This window comes from Macaca mulatta, chromosome 6, assembly GCF_049350105.2.
Source record: "Macaca mulatta isolate MMU2019108-1 chromosome 6, T2T-MMU8v2.0, whole genome shotgun sequence".
NCBI lineage: Eukaryota > Metazoa > Chordata > Mammalia > Primates > Cercopithecidae > Macaca > Macaca mulatta.
The window spans coordinates 1587638-1608401 of NC_133411.1; the positions used below are offsets into that span (position 1 = coordinate 1587638).

General features: G+C 58.8%; 1 protein-coding gene across 2 annotated transcripts in view; it reads right to left on the reverse strand.

Annotated features, from left to right (window-relative positions):
- The window catches only part of SLC9A3 (solute carrier family 9 member A3), a 44707-nt gene that overhangs the window by 17375 nt on the left and 6568 nt on the right, over positions 1–20764 (reverse strand). For both annotated transcript variants that reach the window (XM_015139678.3, XM_078004537.1), the window contains exon 2: positions 129–431. In XM_015139678.3, coding sequence (XP_014995164.2) covers positions 129–431 — 303 coding nt within the window. The remainder of the gene's footprint in view (positions 1–128; positions 432–20764) is intronic.

Sequence of the window (20764 nt, forward strand, 5' to 3'; positions counted from 1 at the left end):
ATTTCTCCCCCGACACTTACCGCCTGGAGGCCTGGGTGCGGCACCTCGACCTCTCTGAGCTGAGTCAGCCCGGCCCCTCCCGGGCCCCACCCTGAGCCCTGGCCGGGGCAGCGGCGGTGCAGACTCACCCATGAGCCCGCTGAGGAACACGCCATAGAGCGACAGGCCGGTGGTGGCCGCGTTCCACACGGTGCCCACGACAGCATACAGCAGGATGGTGCCCAGGTTGCCAAAGAAGAGTCGGTTGGGCATGAAGTAGCCGGCGTCCAGCACAATGGGAGGCAGCAGGTAGAAGAAGAAGACGGTGGGCGTCAGTGTGAAGGACGCGATGTGGTCGGCCGCCCAGACGATGCCGCCCAGCACCAGGCCCAGCACGATGAGCAGGGCGCTCTCGGGAACCACGCTGGTGACCTTGTGGGACAGGTGGAACCCTGCGGGGGAGGGAGGGAGGTCAGGGCTGGGCTGCGGGGGAGGGAGGGAGGTCAGGGCTGGGCTGCGGGGGAGAGAGGGAGGTCAGGGCTGGGCTGCGGGGGAGGGAGGGAGGTCAGGGCTGGGCTGCGGGGGAGGGGAGGGAGGTGTGGGGACCCGTGGGGAAGGGGAGGAACGTTGGGGCAGGGCCTGTCGGGGAGGGGTGGGGAGGGGAGGGAGGTCGGGGGGACTTGTGGGGGAAGGGAGGAAGCTGGGGGGGACCCACAGGGGAGGGGAGGGAAGTCGGGGTGGGGCCTCAGGAGAGGGCAGGGAGGTGGCGGGAACCCGCGGCGGAAGGGAGGGAGATGGGGGCACCTGCAGGGGAGGGGAGGGAGGTCAGGGGGGACCTGTGGGGGAAGGCAGGGAGGTGGAGGAAACCCACGGGTGAGGGGAGGGAGGTCAGGGCAGGGCCCTCGGGGCAGGGGAGGGAGGTCCAGGTGACCAGGTCCCACGGGGCTCAGAGCTGCAGGCCCCCCCGACTTTTCAGGGAGCCCAAGAGGGCTGGGAAGGAGGAGGCTACAGGGGCAGTTGCTGGCGCCCCCAGAAGGGAGTCCGTTGGAGGAGGGTGCAGGTGCTACGGGGTGGAGGCCTGTGCTGGGTGGATGGTGGGGGCCTCTGAACTGCCGTCCCCCCGCCCGGCTGGTTCTGGTCCCCCTGGGTCCCTGATTCGCTCTGTGCCTTGTGCCTCGGTGACCAAGGTCTGAGCTCACGCTGACTGTCCCTGAGGTGGCCAGAGTCTGCTCCCACTTGAGGCTGGTGTTTCAGACCCCTCCAGAGGTTGTCACCTGTCACCCCCTCTCCTCGTGCCCCCTCTCCTGGGATCACAGCCCCTGGGTGGGGCCTTCTAGGAAGGGTCTCTGGGTCCCACCAATGACGACCTACTCCACTCCCCACAGGTGAGCTTGAGGGTGGACAGCAGGCCCTGGGGACCCCCCATGGAGCCAACGTGCTTCACCCCGTCCCCCAGCACCATCGCCCCTGCCAGGACCTCGGAGTTAGAGGCTCTGCCCTGCCCTGTGGGTGGGGGTGCAGGCACCTATCTGGGCCACATCTCCTGTGTTTTAATTGGACTCAGAAAAAAAAAGGGTGATGAGAATTCCTGCGCTCGGCCTCATTTCAAAATAGTGGGAAGGCTGACAAATGAGGTGTGTCCTCCGGCTTAGGTGATGTAAGGGATAATGAGCTTCTTCATTCCCTCAGCTGCTGGTTATTAAGTCTTCCTTGAAATTTAAAGAAAAGTTGTCTCCTGAGATGGCCGAGACCCCATTTAAGCACAGAGCAGTGGGAACAGGGAGGCTCCCTCGCAGACCACCTGCCTCCGAAGAACGTGTCAGCACAGCTGGAGGCAGCGGCCGTGTCCCCCCCTTCCCGACTGCGTGGCCCGGACGAGCTCGGCCCTCCCTGCCTGTTTTTCCCCTTGTAATTATGGAGTTCTTGCGGGGCCAGGTGCTGGCCTAGAGGAGGGAGGTGCTGTTTTGGATTTGCTGTCCCTTCCCCGTAGATGGTCTTACACCAAATACCACAGGCGGCATGGGCCCCTCTGGGGAGGGTGGCAGGCACAAGCCCCACACCTGTCCAGCCACCAGCACTGCACTGCGGTCTCCCAACCCCGTCCCAAGGACAGCAGCTCTGCCTGCTGCTCCAGATTCCAAAACACCAGCTCTGGGAGGCATCAGGGTTCAGAGGTCCCTGCTTTCAGGATCGGAGGTCCTGCTGTGGACCCCTGTCCCCACCATGTGCCCCACAGGCTCTCTGAGGCCCCCGATGGCCCTAACGCGTGCCCCGACAGCCCACTCCTCAGCAGCGCCCTCCCCAGATCTGGGCTCACGGGGCTGGCAGCCCAGCAGGAAAACTGGGGCCCTTCTCCTCCTCTGGGCTCCACGGCCTGTTCCCTGTGGTGGCCAAAGACAGACCTGGCCTCACAGAGCTTTTGGGAAGAGACATGGGTGGCACCTTCCAGGCCTGCGAGAGGAAGGCTGTGGCCTCTGCTCAGGGCAGCCTGGGGCCCTCTCCACACCCGGAACTCAGCAGGTCCTAGGCTGGCCTGGGAATCTGCACACTAAGGGCTCCGAGGCCTTTGGGAGTCCTGCTGGGGGGTCCCTGTGGTGCAGGAAGGCCTGGGGCAGGTGTTCCCACATCTGCAGCCTCCTGATTTCTTTATTAATGTCCAGAGAGAAGTGGAGTTTACCACCTTCTGTTTCTTCCTGAGGGTTGTAAATCCTGGCCTTGGTATCCCGAGCTGTGTTAGGAAGACCAGGGTGGTCTGTGCCCAGTGCCAGCGCCTGCCCACCCACAGGCCAGCCTGTGCCTCTCACATCTGTCTTTGGTGACGTCGTCACCTCCACTGCTGCCCCACGAGTGCCTAGCAAAGCCCGGCACAGCCGTGGTGATGGTGACCCCTGGAGGCTGCCCAGCCCCTGGCGAGACCCACCCAGGCCGCTGTTTTCTACACGACGCACATTTTTTGCCTCTGCCCACGTCCCAGGCTGGCTCCTGTAGGGGTAACCGGCTCACCTGTACTCCCCTTTCCAGGGTCACAAGACCCAGGAGATGGTGTTTGTCCAATAGGGCTTGTGGAGCAGCCAGTGGGGCACTTGTGGCCCCTCAGTGCCCGCCGGCATGTGGGCCGCTTTGAGGATAAAATCCAGTGACCACAGAGACCGTGCACCCCCAGGTGGGGGCACCGTGGCTGAAGGTCAGACCTGGGAAGCAGCAGGAGCCTCGGAGCTCCAGGACACACTCGCCCTTGGTGGCTGCAAACACTTGGCCCAGGGCCTTTTTTTTCAGGGCTTGGGTCTTTTAGCCACAGTCTTTCAAAATTAGATTCACAGCGATCACCACCATTGTGAAGCTACCCGAGACAACTGCGGGGCCAGCAGGTCAGGGATGCAGGGACCAGCTTTGTCTTCAAAAACAACAACGCAACTCTGTGCCCTGGGGACTCACACCTGGGTGCTCCCCGCACCACTGCGGACCCTCCGCCACACTGCAGTGCGGCCGCTGGTTACGGTAAAAGCCTGTTAACTGGGACACGGGTGGGTGAGGGACAGGCTGGCTTCAGACCAAACACTCCTGCTCAGAAGTAAGCCCTGAAAATCCACAGAAAACATCCTCTGACCTTGGTAGTCACTGAGAAAATATACATACATACGCACAAACGCCGCGTAGGCGAGACAGCGGTGGTTTCCAACATTCTGCCATCCGGGGTTGGAAAGAGTGTTGGACACGCCTTTTCCCATGTGCTGCGCATCAGAGGGCAGCTCCTGTAGTCTTCAGGGTGTGTGCGTGTTGAGTTGGGAGCTCACCTGTGTCCCTCTGCATGGGACGTGCCGGTCCCACCTGCCCACGGGGGAGGAGCCGCACCCATTCCCACCGTCCAGGCAGGCGTGAGCCGCATCTCCTGAGAGGCCCAGCCTAACAGCCTCTGACAACCTGTGGGTGACGCGTGAGCAACCCCCTGTTCTGTGAATGAGTCCAGTTGACTTGCTCCCCTGCTGGGCACTGATCCTTCCTACCGATACGAGGTTCTTTGTCAGCTGGAAAATCCAGCCTTTGCTTATGGGGCCAGTGTGGATGGGGCTGGTATGGATGCGGCTGGTGTAGATAGGGCTGGTACGGACTGGGGTGGTGTGGATGGGGCCGGTGTGGACACCAGGCTGGTGTGGACTGGGGTGGTGTGGACACGGGGCTGGTGTAGACAGGGCCAGTGTGGACAGGGCTGGGGGCCAGTGTGGACACGGGGCCAGTGTGGACGGGGCTGATGTGGACAGGGCCAGTGTGGACGGGGCTGGTGTGTACACGGGTCCGGTGTGGACGGGGCTGGTGTGTACACGGGTCCGGTGTGCACCGGGCCGGGCCCTGAGTCCGTCTGCCGCAGCCTGTGTGGCTTCCAAACAAGGGGACAAACCTGGAGACATGCAGGCCCTTAGGTAACTGATTGCTGAGGCTGGAGAGTCACAGCTAATTAAGCACACAATGGCTTGGCGGCCTGATGGTTACGACAGGGGACAGACGCTTTTAGTTCTAATTACAAACCCTGTGCCTGGAGGAGGAAGGGCCGGCGCTGGCAAACCGGACATTTCTGGAGTGGGCGCCGGAAAGGGCTTCTCTCTGGGCCCCGGGGGCGCTCAGGAAGGCCACAGCCGACGCATGTCACACCCCTCAGAGCACAGAGGGACGGCGCTTGGTCAGGCCCGGGGCCTCCGCTGCCTCCAAGGACCCTTCAAGGTGACAGAGATTCAGCCGAGTCCACAAAAATGCAACAGCGCAGTCAATCCTGTGGTTTTACTTTAACAGGAGCATGTCCCGGAGGGTTAAACTCTGCCTCCCCGAAACAGCCCGGCTGAGCGGGGGGGGGGGGGGCAGCGAGGCCAGGAAGGCGGGCGGAAGCACAGGTACCCACTCTCCGGGGCACAAGCGGCCGGGGCGTTCCACAGGCAGGCGCAGACACATGCAGGAACACGTGCACGCACAGACTCGTAGAGACAGAGACGTGCAGGACGCACAGAGACATAGAGATGCACAGAGACCCACGCAGGGCCCACCCCATTCTCCTAGCAGAGCCGTGGGTCTGAGTTCTCCGCCACCCGCCCCTGCAGGTCCAGCGGAGCTCACCAGTGCACTCTGACCTCAGTTGACCTCAGTATCACTTTGCCCGCCTGCGGGGCACCGGCGAGGAATCCCGGTAAATGTGTCGGCCGTCAAGCCCAGGGCAGAGGTAAAGGTGCTCACGGCGTCCACCGTGCAGCCTGGCAGATGTGCCTGCGTGACCCCACGCGTCCCGGCCTGTGGGTGCGGTTCCCAGTGAGTGCTCAGGTTGGTGTGGGACAGGGGAGCCGGCTCCCGGGGGGCTGGGCGGGGACCCCTTCTCCGAGCAAGGCCGGGCCTCGGGGCCGGGAAGCTGCTTCCTGCCAGATGAAGTTCACACAGCACCGAGAACAGCCCGTTCGGGATTGGGCTCTGCGCTCAAGTCACAAGGTGTTTTTAGACATTGTACATTTACAACACTCAGGCAAACCTAGTCGGGTTTTACATGGAAACATGAACATTGCCAGCGGTTCCCTAGAGAACCAGGAGATCCTTCAATTCCAAACCACCCTGAGCAACATCGCTGGGGCAGAATGAAGGCAGCCTCAGAGCCAGCCGGCCTCTGTCCAGGACGCCGGGAAGACCCCACACCCCTTCCTCTCTGGGACCCAGCCGCTCCGCCCCCTCCGAGACAGCCCCGCCCCCTCCGAGACAGCCCCGCCCCCTCCGAGACAGCCACGCCCCCTCTGAGACAGCCACGCCCCCTCTGAGACGGCCACGCCCCATCCGAGACGGCCACGCCCCCTCCGAGACGGCCCCGCCCCCTGTGAGACGGCCCCGCCCCCTCCGAGACGGCCCGGCCCCCTTATTAGCAGCCTGAGAACAGATGAATACAGGCAGGTCCCAAGCTGCCCACAGCAGCGAAAAGACCTGGCTGCAGATCCCAGCTGCCACCATCTCAGGGCTTCGCTCAAAGCAGCAACAAGCCTCAGCCACCGGAGGCCCAGTGGCGCCTTCCAGGGACCACAGCGGAACACAGGCCCCAGCAAGACACCGGTCCCAACGTCCTGGGGCAACCCGAGTCACGAGACACGTGAAGAAGAGGGAATGTGGCCCAGCTCAAATCAGAGGAGAACTCAAGATGGTCAGACCCTGGAATCAGCAGACAAGGGCCTAAAACAGCTGCTCAAGGATAGAAAAGAAACGTCCTCATAATCACTTAAAAAGGACAAACCGCAGCGGTGCAGTGGAACAGGGCTTGGCACGTTTTTTCTTAAAGGCAGATTGTCAGTATTTCAGGTTCTTCGAGCTGCCAACAGGAGGATCGCTTCACAACCACTCACTACCACTGTGGCTGAAAGCCACTGTAATGACACAGATGGGCGTCGAAAGCTGCCGTAACGACACAGACGGGTGTTCCAGTTAAACTTTGCAAAAACCAGTGGGCAGCCCACGGGCTGTAGTTTGCTGACACCTAAAATAGAACTTATCAAAGAGAACCAAGCGGAAACCCTAGAATCTCTGACATAAAAACTCAATGGATAGACTTACGAGCAGACAGAAATGACAGCAAAGAGAGTGAACTGGAAGACAGATCAATAGAAACCATCCAATCGGAAAAACAAGGAGAAAAAATACTTTTTAAAGTGACCGGAGCCTTGTTGGTCTGTGGGGCAAAATCAACAGCCTGTAGCCGCAGCACTCTGGGAGGCCAAGGCAGGAGGATCGCTTGAACCTAGGAGTTCAAGACCAGCCTGGGCAACATAGCAAAACCCCGTCTCAACAAAAAAATTTAAAAATTAGCTAAGCCTGGTGGTTTGTGCCCATAGTCCCAGCTACTCAGGGGGTGAGGCCAGAGGATCCATTGAGCCTGGGGGGGTCGAGGCCACACTCCAGTCTGGGTGACAGACAGAGCGAAGTCCCATCCTCGCCCAGAAAAAAGCCTATGTATGTGTAGCTGGAGCTCTGGAAAGAAGGGAAAATGGGGCAGGGGAACCTTGAAGAACGAATGGTAGAAAATGTCCCAGTTTGTTGAAAGACACACATTTATAGGTTTGAGAAATTTTGCAAACCCCAAGCTATGCAAATATGGGGAAAATCATACCTATGGGCACGTCATAGTCAAACTGCTGAAAATCAAAAGCAAGCAGAGAATCCTGCAATGTGTACAATGTGTGTGTGAGTTACTAATAAAGAACTTTCTTCTTGTTCCATGAAATGGGCAAGAAAAGAAGACGTGTCCACTGGAAATCTCATCCACGGCAGTGGTTTCTCCTGAATCGGCGAATCGTCTGCGCGAGGCTGGGGCCTCTGGACAGACACCTGGGCTCCCAGAGCTCTTGGGGGGCTCCCATCTTCACCCGGTGCCTGGATTCTCAGGGTCCCACCCACCCCCACCTTCCTCACACTTCACCCTCTCTTCTGTCTTGCCCTGTAAAATCATTCATTTCAAAGTAGAAATTATGAAAAACCCTCTTGATCAATCACGGAAGTTTAGCACTCCCTGTGTTTTTGCCTTTGGTTTATCAACAACTAAACAAGGGAAGGGAACAAGCTTCTGTGGAAGCTTCCAGCAAGCGAGACAGTGTCCTACGTGAGGCGCCTGGGGAGGGAAGGTGCCAGAAGCCATCGCTGCGGGGCTTCCTCTGCTCCGAACCCCGGGGAACCCAAGGGGCACGCGTCTCCCCATGTTCTTGCAGCCCCCACATCCTGTGACCCACCCAGGAGGTGTGACCTGCTTTCCTTGCCTCAGGCTCCCCTCTGTAAAGTGAGGACACAGCCCCCCGGGGCTGCAGCGAGAGCCCAGGGCGGTAGACGTGCAGGGTCCAGGACTGGCTGAACCTTGAGCCGCTGCAGGGGCCATGGGATTTGGCCCTCAGGAGAGAACTCCAAGGGCCTCCTCTGGTGTGTCCGGTGGCAGCGGCCAGATCTCAGGCTCCCCAGGCTTACGGCCCCACTGGCTCCTCCTATTGCCCTTGGGTGAGGGCTCGGGGTGGGGACAGCAGACAAACCCTCAGCTGCTGGGCTGTGTCTCCCTCGGGGGCTGTGGGCACCGGGACCTGTACCCCTCAGAGCTGTGAGGCTACTGTCTCTAAATGCGGGGGCTGAAGGAGAAGGGGTGTTCGTGCCCAGCTCCTGGCCAGCCACCGACGTGGCCCCTGCATGGGGGCCAGGCCAGAGTCTCAGAGGGCAGGGGTGCGGATGGTTGGGTGGCACACAGCGGGGGCTCACACCTCAGCTAGCAAAGTGGCTCCCAGACCCGATGCCTGTGCCTGGCAGAGCAGCAGATGCCTGCGGGGCACAGCGGCCATGTGGGCACCACACGGAGCGCAGCGCTGAGAAGCAGGGGCCAGCAGCAGCCACCCCTCCCCTGCTTTCCCTGCACAAAAGGGAAAAGGCCTCAGAATGGCATGGATGCAGTGACCCCTTTAATAGAATGAGGGGATGGCGGCCCCGGTGGCTGGAGACCTGGAAAATGAGAAACAGCAGCCTCCTCAGTTTTCAGCTTCAGAGGCTCTTAAGGGAGGGAGGCTGCTGTGGGAGGAGCATCTGGACATGTGCTGGGGGTGACCTTTGGAAGGGGCGGGGAGTGACCATGGTGGGGAGAGTGACTGTGGGGGGAGAGTGACTGGGGGGGATAGTGCCAGTGGGGGGTGTGGGGAGTGGCCATGGGCGGGAGAATGACTGGGGGGGGTGGGGAGTGACCATGGCAGGGAGAGCGACTGGGGGGTGGGGAGCGACCATGGCGGGGAGAGTCACTTTGGGGGAGGTGGGGAGCGACCATGGTGGGGGGAAGAGAGTGACCATTATGGGGGGTGGGGAGAGTGGCCGTGTTGGGAGGGGAGTGACTACCATGGAGATGAAATGAATGTGAACCACTGAGGCAAAGGCATGAGGCCTCCTCACTTTGGGGTGGGGTTGGGGTGCAGGTGGAGCCTCTGAAAGGCTTCGAAGAGTTTGCAAATGCCCTGCAGGGGGGCAAGTTCGGGTCTTGCTGACCTTTCTCCCTTAGGAGAGGAACTCCAGTGGGGCTGTGCTCTCCGGGAAATTCTTTTGTGCAGGTCGACTGTGTGGGCAGGTTCCAAGCCTGCTAACTGCTCACGTGGCCACGGACACCACCACTATCAGGGAGCCATCCTCCTCTACCTATCTATCCACCACTATCCTGCTCGCGAAGCCAGGACTTTGTCACGAGCTTCGCCTGGACGCAGGAGCAGGGGGCGGTTGGGAGGATTGATTCTTGATACTGATGCCACCTGGAGAGGACAAAGGTGGAACGACACGCGAAAGGCACCTAGAACCAGGGGCCCGAGATGGGGGCTGGAGACGTGCGGGACTGACTGAGCTGCAGAAAGGGTGCTGGGGCACGCAGCACGGCCAGGGCAGCCCGCACAGGGCACATTCTTACGTGAGGTGTGCCCTGTGTCTCCGTCATTTGCCCCAAATGCAGGAGGGCCCAGGGTCCTCCCAAGGGCCCCCACACTGCTCCCTGTCCTGTGGGGCCGCCCCACCAAGTGAGGCACCACTCCAGAGCCCGGACAGCCGCAAACCAGAGCCAGACCCCGGGGGTTCCCCACCCTCCGGGCGCTGCTACCAGGGACCTGTCTGGCCACTTCCCAACAGGCTGTTTTAACCCATGCAGATCTGGTTTCCTCATGGAAGGTGATAATCTTGACTTTTCTGGGCAGTTGTGAAGATTAAAAATCAGACTCCTTCAGAGAGAGTGGGTTGACTTTGTTCTCAAACCCGAGGAAAACGAAAGGTAAGACGTGTTACTTATTATCCTCGTTTTTAAGTTTTCGGGTCAGGTCAGAAGGAGGGGTCCAGCTGCTTCTCTCTCTCTCTCTTTTTTTTTTTTTTTTTTTAAATAATGTCTGGCTCTATTGCCCAGGCTGGAGTGCAGGTATGCAGCCTCCACATCCCAGGTTCAAGTGATCCTCCTACCTCAGCCTCCCTAGTGGCTGGGACCACAGGCAAGCACCACCAGGCCTGGCTAATTTTTGTATTTTTTGTAGAGATGGGGTTTCACCATGTTGCCCAGCCTGGTCTCAAACTCCTGGGCTCATGTGATCCTCCAGCCTTGGCTTCCCAAAGTGCTGGGATTACAGGTTGAGCCACTGCACTCATCCTGGGGGGATCCAAAGACACTGGCATCCCATCCCCAACCCCAACACCCGAGTCCCTGCCCCACAGACACCCGAATCCCCGCCCCGCAGACACCCGAGTCCCCGCCCCGCAGACACCCGAATCCCCGCCCCGCAGACACCCGAATCCCCACCCCGCAGACACCCGAGTCCCCGCCCCGCAGACACCCGAGTCCCCGCCCACACCCGAGTCCCCGCCCCGCCCACACCCGAGTCCCCGCCCACACCCGTGTGGCTGCAGTTCTCCTTCAGCTTCCTGGCGCCCGCCCCTCACACCAATGGAGCCAGGAGAAGGGGTGAGGGGTGCTCAGCCTCGGAGCCCAGCTGCGGAATCACAGGCAGCCCAGAGCGCGCCCGGGGATGGAGACACCGCAGGGAGACGCAGGCCTCAGCATCACCATCGCCCCCACGCGGTAAGGGCAAGGCCATTAGAGAGGAAGACCTCCCGGGAGTCAAACGTGACAGCTAAAGTTTAAAACTCAACAGAGGAGTTGAAAGAGGAGGGTAAGAATTTCTCTCAGGCCGGACGTGGCGGCTCACACCTGTGAACTCAGCACTTTGAGAGGCAGAGGCGGGAGAATCATTTGAGCCCAGGAGTTCGAGACCAACCTGGGCAACGTAGTGAGACCCCATCTCTACAAAATACCAAAACTAGCCAGGCATGGCTTGCCTGTGGTCCCAGCTACTTGGGAGGCTGAGGCAGGAGGATCACTTGAGCCTGGGACGTGGAGGCTGCTATGAGCTGAGATCGCACCACTGCATTCCAACCTGGGTGACAGCTATGAGCTGAGATTGCACCACTGCATTCCAACCTGGGTGACAGAACCAGATCCCGTCTCAAAAAAAAAAATTATCTCCAAAGATAGAGAAAAAAGACACATAAAGAAAATGTAGGGCCAGGCATGGTGGCTCACGCCTGTAATCCCAGCACTAGCACTTTGGGGGACTAATGGTGGGGTGGATCACTTGAGGCCAGGAGTTAAAGACCAGCCTGGGCAGCATGGTGAAACTCTGTCTCTAATAAAGTAAATTACAAAAATTAGCTGGGTACGGTGGCCCACGCCTGTAATCCCAGCTACTCAGGAGGCTGAGGCATAAAGAATCACTTGAAGCCAAGAGGTGGAGGTTGCAGTGAGTCGAGTGCACGCCACTGCACTGCAGCCTGGGCAACAGAGCTAGATGGAAGGAAGGAAGGAAGGAGGGAGGAAAAGAAGGGAGGAAGGGAGGAAGGGAGGAAGGGAGGGAGAGAGGAAGGAAGGGCTTGAGGGCAGAGTAGGCTGGACACATGTGGGCTGAATGTGGAACCCTGGAACTCAGGCGTGGGCAGAAGATGGAGAACCATGGACAGGCACCGCCACAGCCGTTCCCAGAACCAAGCTTGCGTTTCCAGACTCAGTGGCCCGCCAGGGACCTGGCACAGCAGGTGAAGTTAGCTACACCCCAAAGCACTTCAGGGAGTGAGAGGAGAATGGGGCGCGGGGAGGGGGAGGAGGCCCCCTGCAAAGCAGCAGGAACGAGGAAGGCCTCCGAGTCTTGCATGGACGCCAGAAGAAGCTGGCGCAGGGCCTGATGATTTGGAAGGGAAACCAGTTCCCGCGGCGTGAATCAAGCAAGGCAAAGGCATCTCAGAGGGGCTGTGGGGGCAGCTGGCGTTGGCCCCCCTGCAGTCAGCGCTCAGCCGCACAGCACTCAGCTGGCTTCCCAGGGCCTGAGCAGGGATGGGGGAGGCTTCAGGAGAAGAGGGGCTCCGGCGATGTGGAGGAGAGTGTGTCGGGGAGACAGGTGCTGGGCTGGACAGGGGGAGCCGCTGGAGGTCTGGGGGCATTGGAAGCAGGCGGATCCCCAGGTGCTTGGGCCCCTCGCAGAGTGTAGCAGCTTGCTGGGAGCAGAGCCACTTGCTGGAAGCTCAGAGAAGGCTGCCAAGAGCAGCAACAGAGAGCATGGTTCCCTCCAGGCACAGCCAGATGCTGTGTGGGGAAGCAAACGTGGCCATACACTGCCACCGAGCTCTAAGGTGTTCGTGGTGGGAAGGCCAGACCCCGCGGGACACACCCCAAGAGCCGGCACCACGCTTGGTCCTGGCCTGGAGACAGGGGCCGGCGCAGTCAGGCTGTCTCCAAGCCCGGGGTGGAGACCTCATTGGGCTTTACTGTGGCGACCGCAGGGGAGCAGGGCCCAGGGGACAAGGTGGGCATAGACTGCTGTTTTCTTGAGTGAACCCTAGAACCACTTGATTTTTCATCTGACAAAGCTAACCGAGGAAAAGATGAGGCCCATGGATGCATGAGCTCTCTGCCTGGCAGGGGAACATGCCCAGTGCATTTTCAGGTATTTGCTGAGGGCCCGCTACCCACGGGCTGAACAGACTCAGCCGGGAAAGGCCCAGGCAGGCGTCCGTGGGTGCCATCTTCTGTGAGTCAATGGGTTCAGCTGCCTGGGGAATCCTACGGGGGGAAGGCAAGGGAAACGGAGGTGAAGGAGCCGTGGGAAAGGCCAGGGCTGCTGGGTGCAGGGGTGCGTGGGAAGATGCGCCAGCAGCACACACAGCTTTCTCTGGGCACTGCTGTGCTCTGAGACCTCCCATGGCTCACACTGTCTCAAAGCTGTGCCTGGACACCTGCTGTCCCACCAGGTCTTCCCGTGTCTCCCCTGGCCTCAGCCCTTCTTCCTGTCTCTGCAGGTTCCACCCTGCATTCTTGTAACCTCCCATCACGATTCCCTCCAGCCTCATAATAAGGGGTCAGATACCTGCCCATCCACATGTGAGATCCTAAAATATCCAACACGCACCAGCAAAACTGTGAGCCACAAGGAGAGCACTGTGGTCCCACTGGCCTTGCTGGGCAGGGGCAAGAGTGTCTGACTGTTCTCGGATGGCAAGGCTGGCATTTAAGTGTACAAAAGACCTAAATGTAAAACACAGAACTATAAAATTTCTAGAAGATAGCATGGAAGAAAAGCTACATAACCTGGGGTTTGGTGATGAATTTTTCGATCAACACCAAAAGCATGAGCGATAAAAGAAAAAAATGATAAATCGGACTTTATTAAATTAAAAACTTTTTCTCTGCAAAAGAAGACATCTGCAAAACATGTATCTCCTAAAGAGTTTATAATTCAAAACACACAAAGGACTCTAAAAACTCAATAGGAAAAATAAACAACCCGCTGAGAAATGAGCCAAACATCTGGGCAGACCCCTCACCAAAGACAGGCAGACGGCAGATAAGCCCCTGAAATACACATGGCAGCCCATGTCATGGTGGAGCCGCAAATTAAAACACACGGAGACACCATCACGCCCCCGTTAGCGTGGCTGAAACCCAGGACACGGATAGCACCGAAGGCGGGCGAGGATGTGGGGTCACAGGAGTGTGCCCTCAGCACTGCTGGGGGCACAGGGTGGTGCAGCCACTTGGAAGAAAGCACGGCAGTTTCCTACAAACCTAAGCAGGCCATGACCCAATGGTCAGGCCCACAGGATTGAAATCCTCCGTCCACACAAGAGCCTGCACATGGAGGTTTATAGCAGCTTTATTCATAATCACCAAAAAACCCTGGAAGCGACTGAGATGTCCTTCAGTAGGTGGATGGATCCAGACAGTGGAATCTCATTCAGTGCTAAGAAGAAATGAGCTGTCAAGCCATGAACAGATACGGAGGAAACACAGATGCAATGAATAAGTAAAAGAAGCCGCTTTCAGAAGGCTGCACGCTATAGGTTTCCAACTACATGACATTCTGGAAAAGGCACAACTATGGAGACAGTGGTTGCCACGGGTTGGGGGAGAGAGGGATGAACAGGCAGAGCACAGAGGATTTTTAGGGCCGTGAAGTTCTCTGGATGAGACTGTAATGCTGGATCCATGTCATTGTACCCGTGTCCAAACCCACAGAAGTACAACACCAAGAATGAGCCCTAATGTAAACTGTGGACCTCAGTTAATATAATATATCAAGAGTGGCTGCATCATGACAAAGGTATCACACCAATGCCGCCTGTTAGCAGTAGGGGGGACTGGGGGAGGGAAGGGCTGGGGTGTGGCTAGAGGGAACGTTATACTATCAGCTCAATATTCTGTAAATCCACAACTTTACTAAGAAACTTAAGTCCATTCATTTTCTAAGAAAGGGCGTCCCCGAAGCTGTGGGGGGGGGGGGGGCGCTCCTTTTGGGGTGGGCTGGAGAAGGCCAGGCTGAGGGGATGAGGACAGCATTCCAGGCAGAGAGTGTGTGCGGTGGGCAGGCGGAGCCCAGGCAGAGGCACCCCTGGAGGAAGGGCCAGGCGTGCAGAGGCCTGGCGGCCAGTCTCCTCTTGACCCACCTATCAATTCTGACTCCACAGTGCCGACACTACTGTCCAGCGTCACCAAGATCAGAGCAAATACCAGTCCCACTTTTCACTAGAAGATAAAAGGGGGAAAGGCGGTTACAGAGGTTTCCACTGCAGCAAAACCCAAGAGAGCGGAAACTGAGGCTGGAGAATTGCCTCCTGCAGCGACACTGAGACTTCGGAACCTGGACACCAGGAGGGTGAGGGAGGGGGGTGTGCACCTACTGTGGGCTGCGTGGTGTGGGCTGGGACCACTGAGACCCAGCTGCTGAGACTCCAGCAAACCACAAAGCCAGGGATGCTTCTGGAACACGACAGTGGCACTGGTTACAGCCGGGACGCAGCAGCCCCTTTGGGGTTTTGACTGGCAACATTTACCTCGGGCAGTGTCTGGGAGCTCCATTTTGTTGATGCTTTTTGGGGAGGAGAAAGGCTGGGAGGAAGGCTGGTGCATGGCACAGCCGCTGTGCCGGGGCGCAGGTGCTAGATGGGCCCTCACACACGGGAGCCCCACCCCCTGCTCTAACAGAGCCCAAGTGCCCCCTAAAAGCATATGGCCCCTCTGAGGATGCGGAGTGGGATGGGAGGAGAGCGCCAGGTGCACAAGTGATGCCCAGGGCCTGTGCCACCGGGGTGTGTGAGGCAGAGAATGCGTCAGCCCCGTGGGCAGTTGGGTGGGTCCTGACCACAGGGTTCCTGAGACACGGTGGATGCTGAGACGGCCACGTCTGACTTCCCAGCACACACCTGCCGCCTCCATGCAACACATGTGCTCCTCAGGGGCTCAGGGACAGCTCTGGTGGGCAGACAGCAGCCCTGGGCCCCCCTCGCCTTCTCCCCCTGTGATGTTGGTACACAGTAACGCAGCTCTCCCATTTGTCGGCACCTCTGGCAACAGGGCTGTGTCCGAGGGCTCCTCTCCCTCCGAAGGCAGGCGGGCCACACACAGCCACTGGAGCTTCTCCTGGGAGCAGCGCTCAACCAACCCAAGCCAGTTCCACCTGAAGAGACTCCCCCACTGTGTGCTGGGTGTGGGCGGCAGGCAAAATCCAGAGAAGCAGAGACGATGGTGCCTGGCAAGGCCCCAGCCCCGGCTCGGGAGGGCACCCTGCTTTCTGGGAAGAGGTTACTTCCCTAATCACAGTTGACTCTAACTAATCCTAAAATTAACCTTCAGATCTTGAGAAAACCAGGATTAAGACAGAAACCTGGAAGTGGCGCTCACATGGGTAAACCCTCGGGGAGGCGTGCTCAGGCCGTCCCGGTGCCGATTCCCAGACGCTTCACACGCGTGCTCAGGCCGTCCCGGTGCCGGTTCCCAGACGCGTCACACACGCGTGCTCAGGCCGTCCTGGGTCCGGTTCCCAGACGCGTCACACACGCGTGCTCAGGCCGTCCCGGTGCTGGTTCCCAGACGCGTCACACACGCGTGCTCAGGCCGTCCCGGTGCCGGTTCCCAGACGCGTCACACACTCCCTCTTCCTCCCTGACCTGCGGTCTCCCAGGCTGTGTGCCGCCAGGGCTGTCAGTCCAGGGGCTCTGTCCCTCGGGGGGCTCTGAGGCCCGGCCTCCAGCCTGCGCCCTCCCTCCCCAGCTCCGCAGAGTCACCCAAGACCAGTGGCCACTGGCTCCACCACTCCTGGGGCCCACCTGCCCCCCGAGGCCCATCGGGCCTTGCCTGTCGGGGGCTTTGCTCACTGTGGTCCCTCGGGCAGCCCTGCCCAGTGGGTCCCACAGCCAGTAGGTGGGGAAGGAGTGCTATGGCCCACTGAGGGCCTTCTGAGGACCGGGTTCTAAGGGGAATCTGTCTTCACTGTCCGGTCAGCCCCGTGTCCTCTGCACCAAACATCTGAGGCTGAATCTGAGGACAGAGCCCCCAGGAGCTGCTGTTCTTCCGCACTTTGTATCACCCCCAAAGCTCTTAGAAACAGGTGTTTTCAACTTTCGAATTCAGACTTGCAAGAAATCTTTTCCCAACAGAGAGCTCAAACCCTTGGACTTTGGCATGGCAACTCAGCAGGCGGTGAACTTGGAAGTTCCCTGATCCGAGGAGGAAGGAGAAAGGAGGAAGCTGCCGGTGCCCCCAGGCCCAGCTCCTTCCCTCTGTCCTAGCCCTGCACAGTCCAGAAGGGGACCCTGGCTTTGTCCCTGCCCAGGGCTGGCTCCCAGAACCAGATAGGGGGGACTGGCTGGGATGGCCCAGCACAAAGCCCTCAGGGATGCACTCAAAGGCCACCCTCCAGAGACCAGGGTCTTGGCACGGGTCACCTGGTCTTTCCCGAAGGCAGAGCCTTCCATGAGGAGACGTGGGGAGATTTCTCGGCCCCCCACCCCCCACCCCAGAGTCCATGCCATCAACCTGGAGTCGCAGTCGCAGCCCTAACCATCCTCCCCAGCACAGCAGCACCAACGGCCAGGCCCACTCCCAGGATGTGCCCCTCCTGTTTCTGGAATTCCCCCTGCCCGGGGCAGCTATTACAGCCCCTCCTGCTCTGCCCGCCCCTCCCTCCTTCCTTTCAGGCCCCTGTGGACGGTGCACACATGGGAACCCCTTGGGCACCCCAGCTGCTCTCCTGAGTCCGCCTGGGCACGGCCCCAGGCTCCATCTCAATTCTTCCTAGACTGACAAGAAGAGGCTTTGGAAATGGACTTGACACACAGCCAGCCCCAAGAGAAGGCCGGCAATCGGACAGAGCAGGGATCCCAGAGCTCAGGCTGGTAAAGGTACTCGCCAACGTGAGGGAGCCACCCAGAGCTCACCCCAGCTCTGAACATGGTCATCACATGGCCAGAGTGCAAGGACCACCTTCCGCTTCTCCTCCACGGGTTCCCCTGCTCCCTAGACACACACATTCCCTGCTGCTCCTCAAACAGCCACACATTACTGCCTGCCACTCACACACCCATGCACAACCCCACCACTCACACACCCACATACACTCCTCCGCCCCTCACACACACACACTCCCCCGCCACTCTCACACACACACACTCCCCCTACCCCTCACACACACACTCCCCCTACCCCTCACACACACACACACACTCCCCCTACCCCTCACACACACACTCCCCCTGCCCCTCACACACACACCCTCCCCCCCGGCCCTCACACACACACACACCCCCCGGCCCTCACACACACACACACCCCCCGGCCCTCACACTCACACACTCCCCCCGGCCCTCACACACACACACACCCCCCGGCCCTCACACACTCACACACTCCCCCCGGCCCTCACACACACACACACTCCCCCCGGCCCTCACACACTCACACACTCCCCGGCCCTCACACACACACACACACCCTGGCCCTCACACACACACACACCCTGGCCCTCACACACTCACACACTCCCCCCGGTCCTCACACATACACACTCCCCCCCGGCCCTCACACACACACACACACACCCCGGCCCTCACACACACACACACACTCCCCCCGGCCCTCACACACACACACACACACCCCGGCCCTCACACACACACACACACACACCCCGGCCCTCACACACACACACACACCCCGGCCCTCACACACACACACACACACCCCGGCCCTCACACACACACACACACCCCGGCCCTCACACACACACACACACACACCCCGGCCCTCACACACACACACACACACACCCCGGCCCTCACACACACACACCCCACCCCCCGGCCCTTACACACACACCCCCCACCCCCCGGCCCTCACACACACACTCCCCCTGACCCTCATCCACACTTGTTGCCTCAGGCACTTGACTCTGGCTATTCCTTCCCTGAACATGCTTCCCCCAACCCACAGGGCTGTGGCCGCCGCTCCGCCCCAGGGATGGCTTCCTGGCTGTCTTTGGTCCTTGGTGTCCTCCCAGGAGTGCTGCCCCCTGGGATATTTGGGTCTCATTTGAAGTGGGATCCCCACTGCCTATAGGGCGTGGTGGGCACTGAATGTTTATTGAGTGAATATTAAACTGGAGAGCGCTCCTCTATTGCCCAGAGCTCTGGCTGCTGCAGAGTCCTGCTTGACTTTACATACCTAAAAGTGGTTGGCATGCTAAGGGTATTGGCTACCTGTGACCCAGGTTCCACTCTTTGTCCCAGGAGGGTGCCAGGTTGGGCAGTCCCAGCACCAAGTCAGGGCCTGCCCAGGGTGTGTCTGCATCTTCCCAGGCCTGGCAACATCAGGATGGGCTGGGTTTGTCTGTCTTATTCCAGAAGGCATAGCTAAGGCATAGCTAAGATTTCAGCTGACAGTAGAGCATGTTTTAGGCCAGGTGAGTGTGGTTTCTCTCCGCGCACATGACCCACTCCTGGGAAAGCTCTGTGTGGGGCCGATGGTGCTCACCATGCTGAGCCCAGATCTGCCAAAGCTCTGAGCCGATGCTGCAATTGCTTGTCAATGATCCCACTTTGCAGGTTAAGTCTGCCACTCCTTGGCAGGCGGCGCCTCTAAAGCCATTGTCATCCGGAAGTAGGTGTGCTGCTCACTGGAGGCGCTGTGGTAATTTAAGGAAATAGTTTAGCCAAGGAGCTGAGACAGCCTCTTCCTGGGCCCAGTGTCCAGATGGTTTTGGATGAAGCTTATACATGGTAAGCCAATGTTTATCCCTCCACTCCTTTACTCTCCCATGCGTGCATTCATCCATCCATTTGTCCATCTACTCATTCATTCATTCCTCCTTGTGGGTGCATCCATCCATCCACTCATCCATCCATCCATCCATCCATCCATCCATCCATCCTTCCACACATCTACCCATCCATCTGCCCATCCATCCATTTACTCATCCATTCACCCATCCACTCACTCATCCATCCATCAATCCACTTATCCATCTACCATCCATTCACTCATCAGCCATCCACCCATCTGTCCATTCACTCACTCACTCATCCATCCATCCATTCACTCATCCATATATCCATTCATTCACTCATCCATCCATCAGTTCACTCACCCATCCATCCTTCAGTCCACTCATCCATCCATCCATCCATTCACTCATCCATATATCCATTAATTCATCTGTCTATCCATCCATCCATCAATCCACCCATCCATCCATTCACTCATCCATTCATCCAAGCCATCCATCCATTCATCCATCCACCCACCCATCCATTCACTCATCCATCCATCAATCCACTCATCCATCCATCCATCCACCCACCCATCCATTCACTCATCCATCCATCAATCCACTCATCCATCCAGCTATCCATTCACTCATCCTTCCATCAATCCACTCATCCATCCATTCACCCATCCATCTATCCATCCATCCACTCACTCATCTATCCATCAAACCACCCATTCACTCATTCAGATAGCCATTTATCCATCCATCCATCCATCCATCCATCCATCCATCCATCCATCCACCCATCCATCCATCCATTCACTCATCCATTCACCCAAACCATCCATCCATCCATCCATCTACCCATCCATCCATCCATTCACTCATCCATTCACCCAAACCATCCATCCATCCATCCATCCATCCATCCACTCATCCATCCATCCATCCATTCACTCATCCACCCTTGCATCCATTTGCTCATCCATTCATCCATCCATCAATCCACGCATTCATCCATCTATCTATTCAGTCATCCATCCATCCAGGTGTCCATTCACGTGCTCAGATCTGCAGGGCCCTGCTGGGGACAGGCACTGGGGACACAGGAGGAATAAGACAGACAATCCCTGCCCTTGTGGCACCAACTTGGTTGAGCCAAAAGACCTTAGAGGAGGAGGTGCCCTCAGGAACTGGGAAGAGGAAGGCTCTGAGCTCAGGAAAGGAGGGGCAGGAGAGATGCTGAGTATGAAGGGACGAAGCTGGGGTGAGTGCATGACTTGGGGGAGGGTGGAGTCTGGCACCCCAGGACCTGGTACCCTGAGACCTGGCACCCTGAGACGTGATACCCCAAGATCTAGCACCCTGAGATATGGCACTTCATGACCTGGCACCCTGAGACCTGGTACCCCAACACCTGGTACCCAGAAACCTGGCACCCCAACACCTGGCACCCTGACACCTGGTATCCCAAGACTCTTGTCTCAAGGGTGGATGGGGAGAGCCTTGGCAGCTTCATCGTGCACTGAGACTCCTGGGTGTGGGACTCGGCCCAGATGCTGGGCAGATGATGTGCAGTATGGGAACCCCAACTCTAAGCATGCCCCAGTGCAGCCCCTGGCTCCTGGAGAAGCCGGCGGTAGGGGCGGCCACGCTAGGGGAGTTCAGCCATTTCTGCGGTAGACATGAGACTGCTTAGGTGCTGG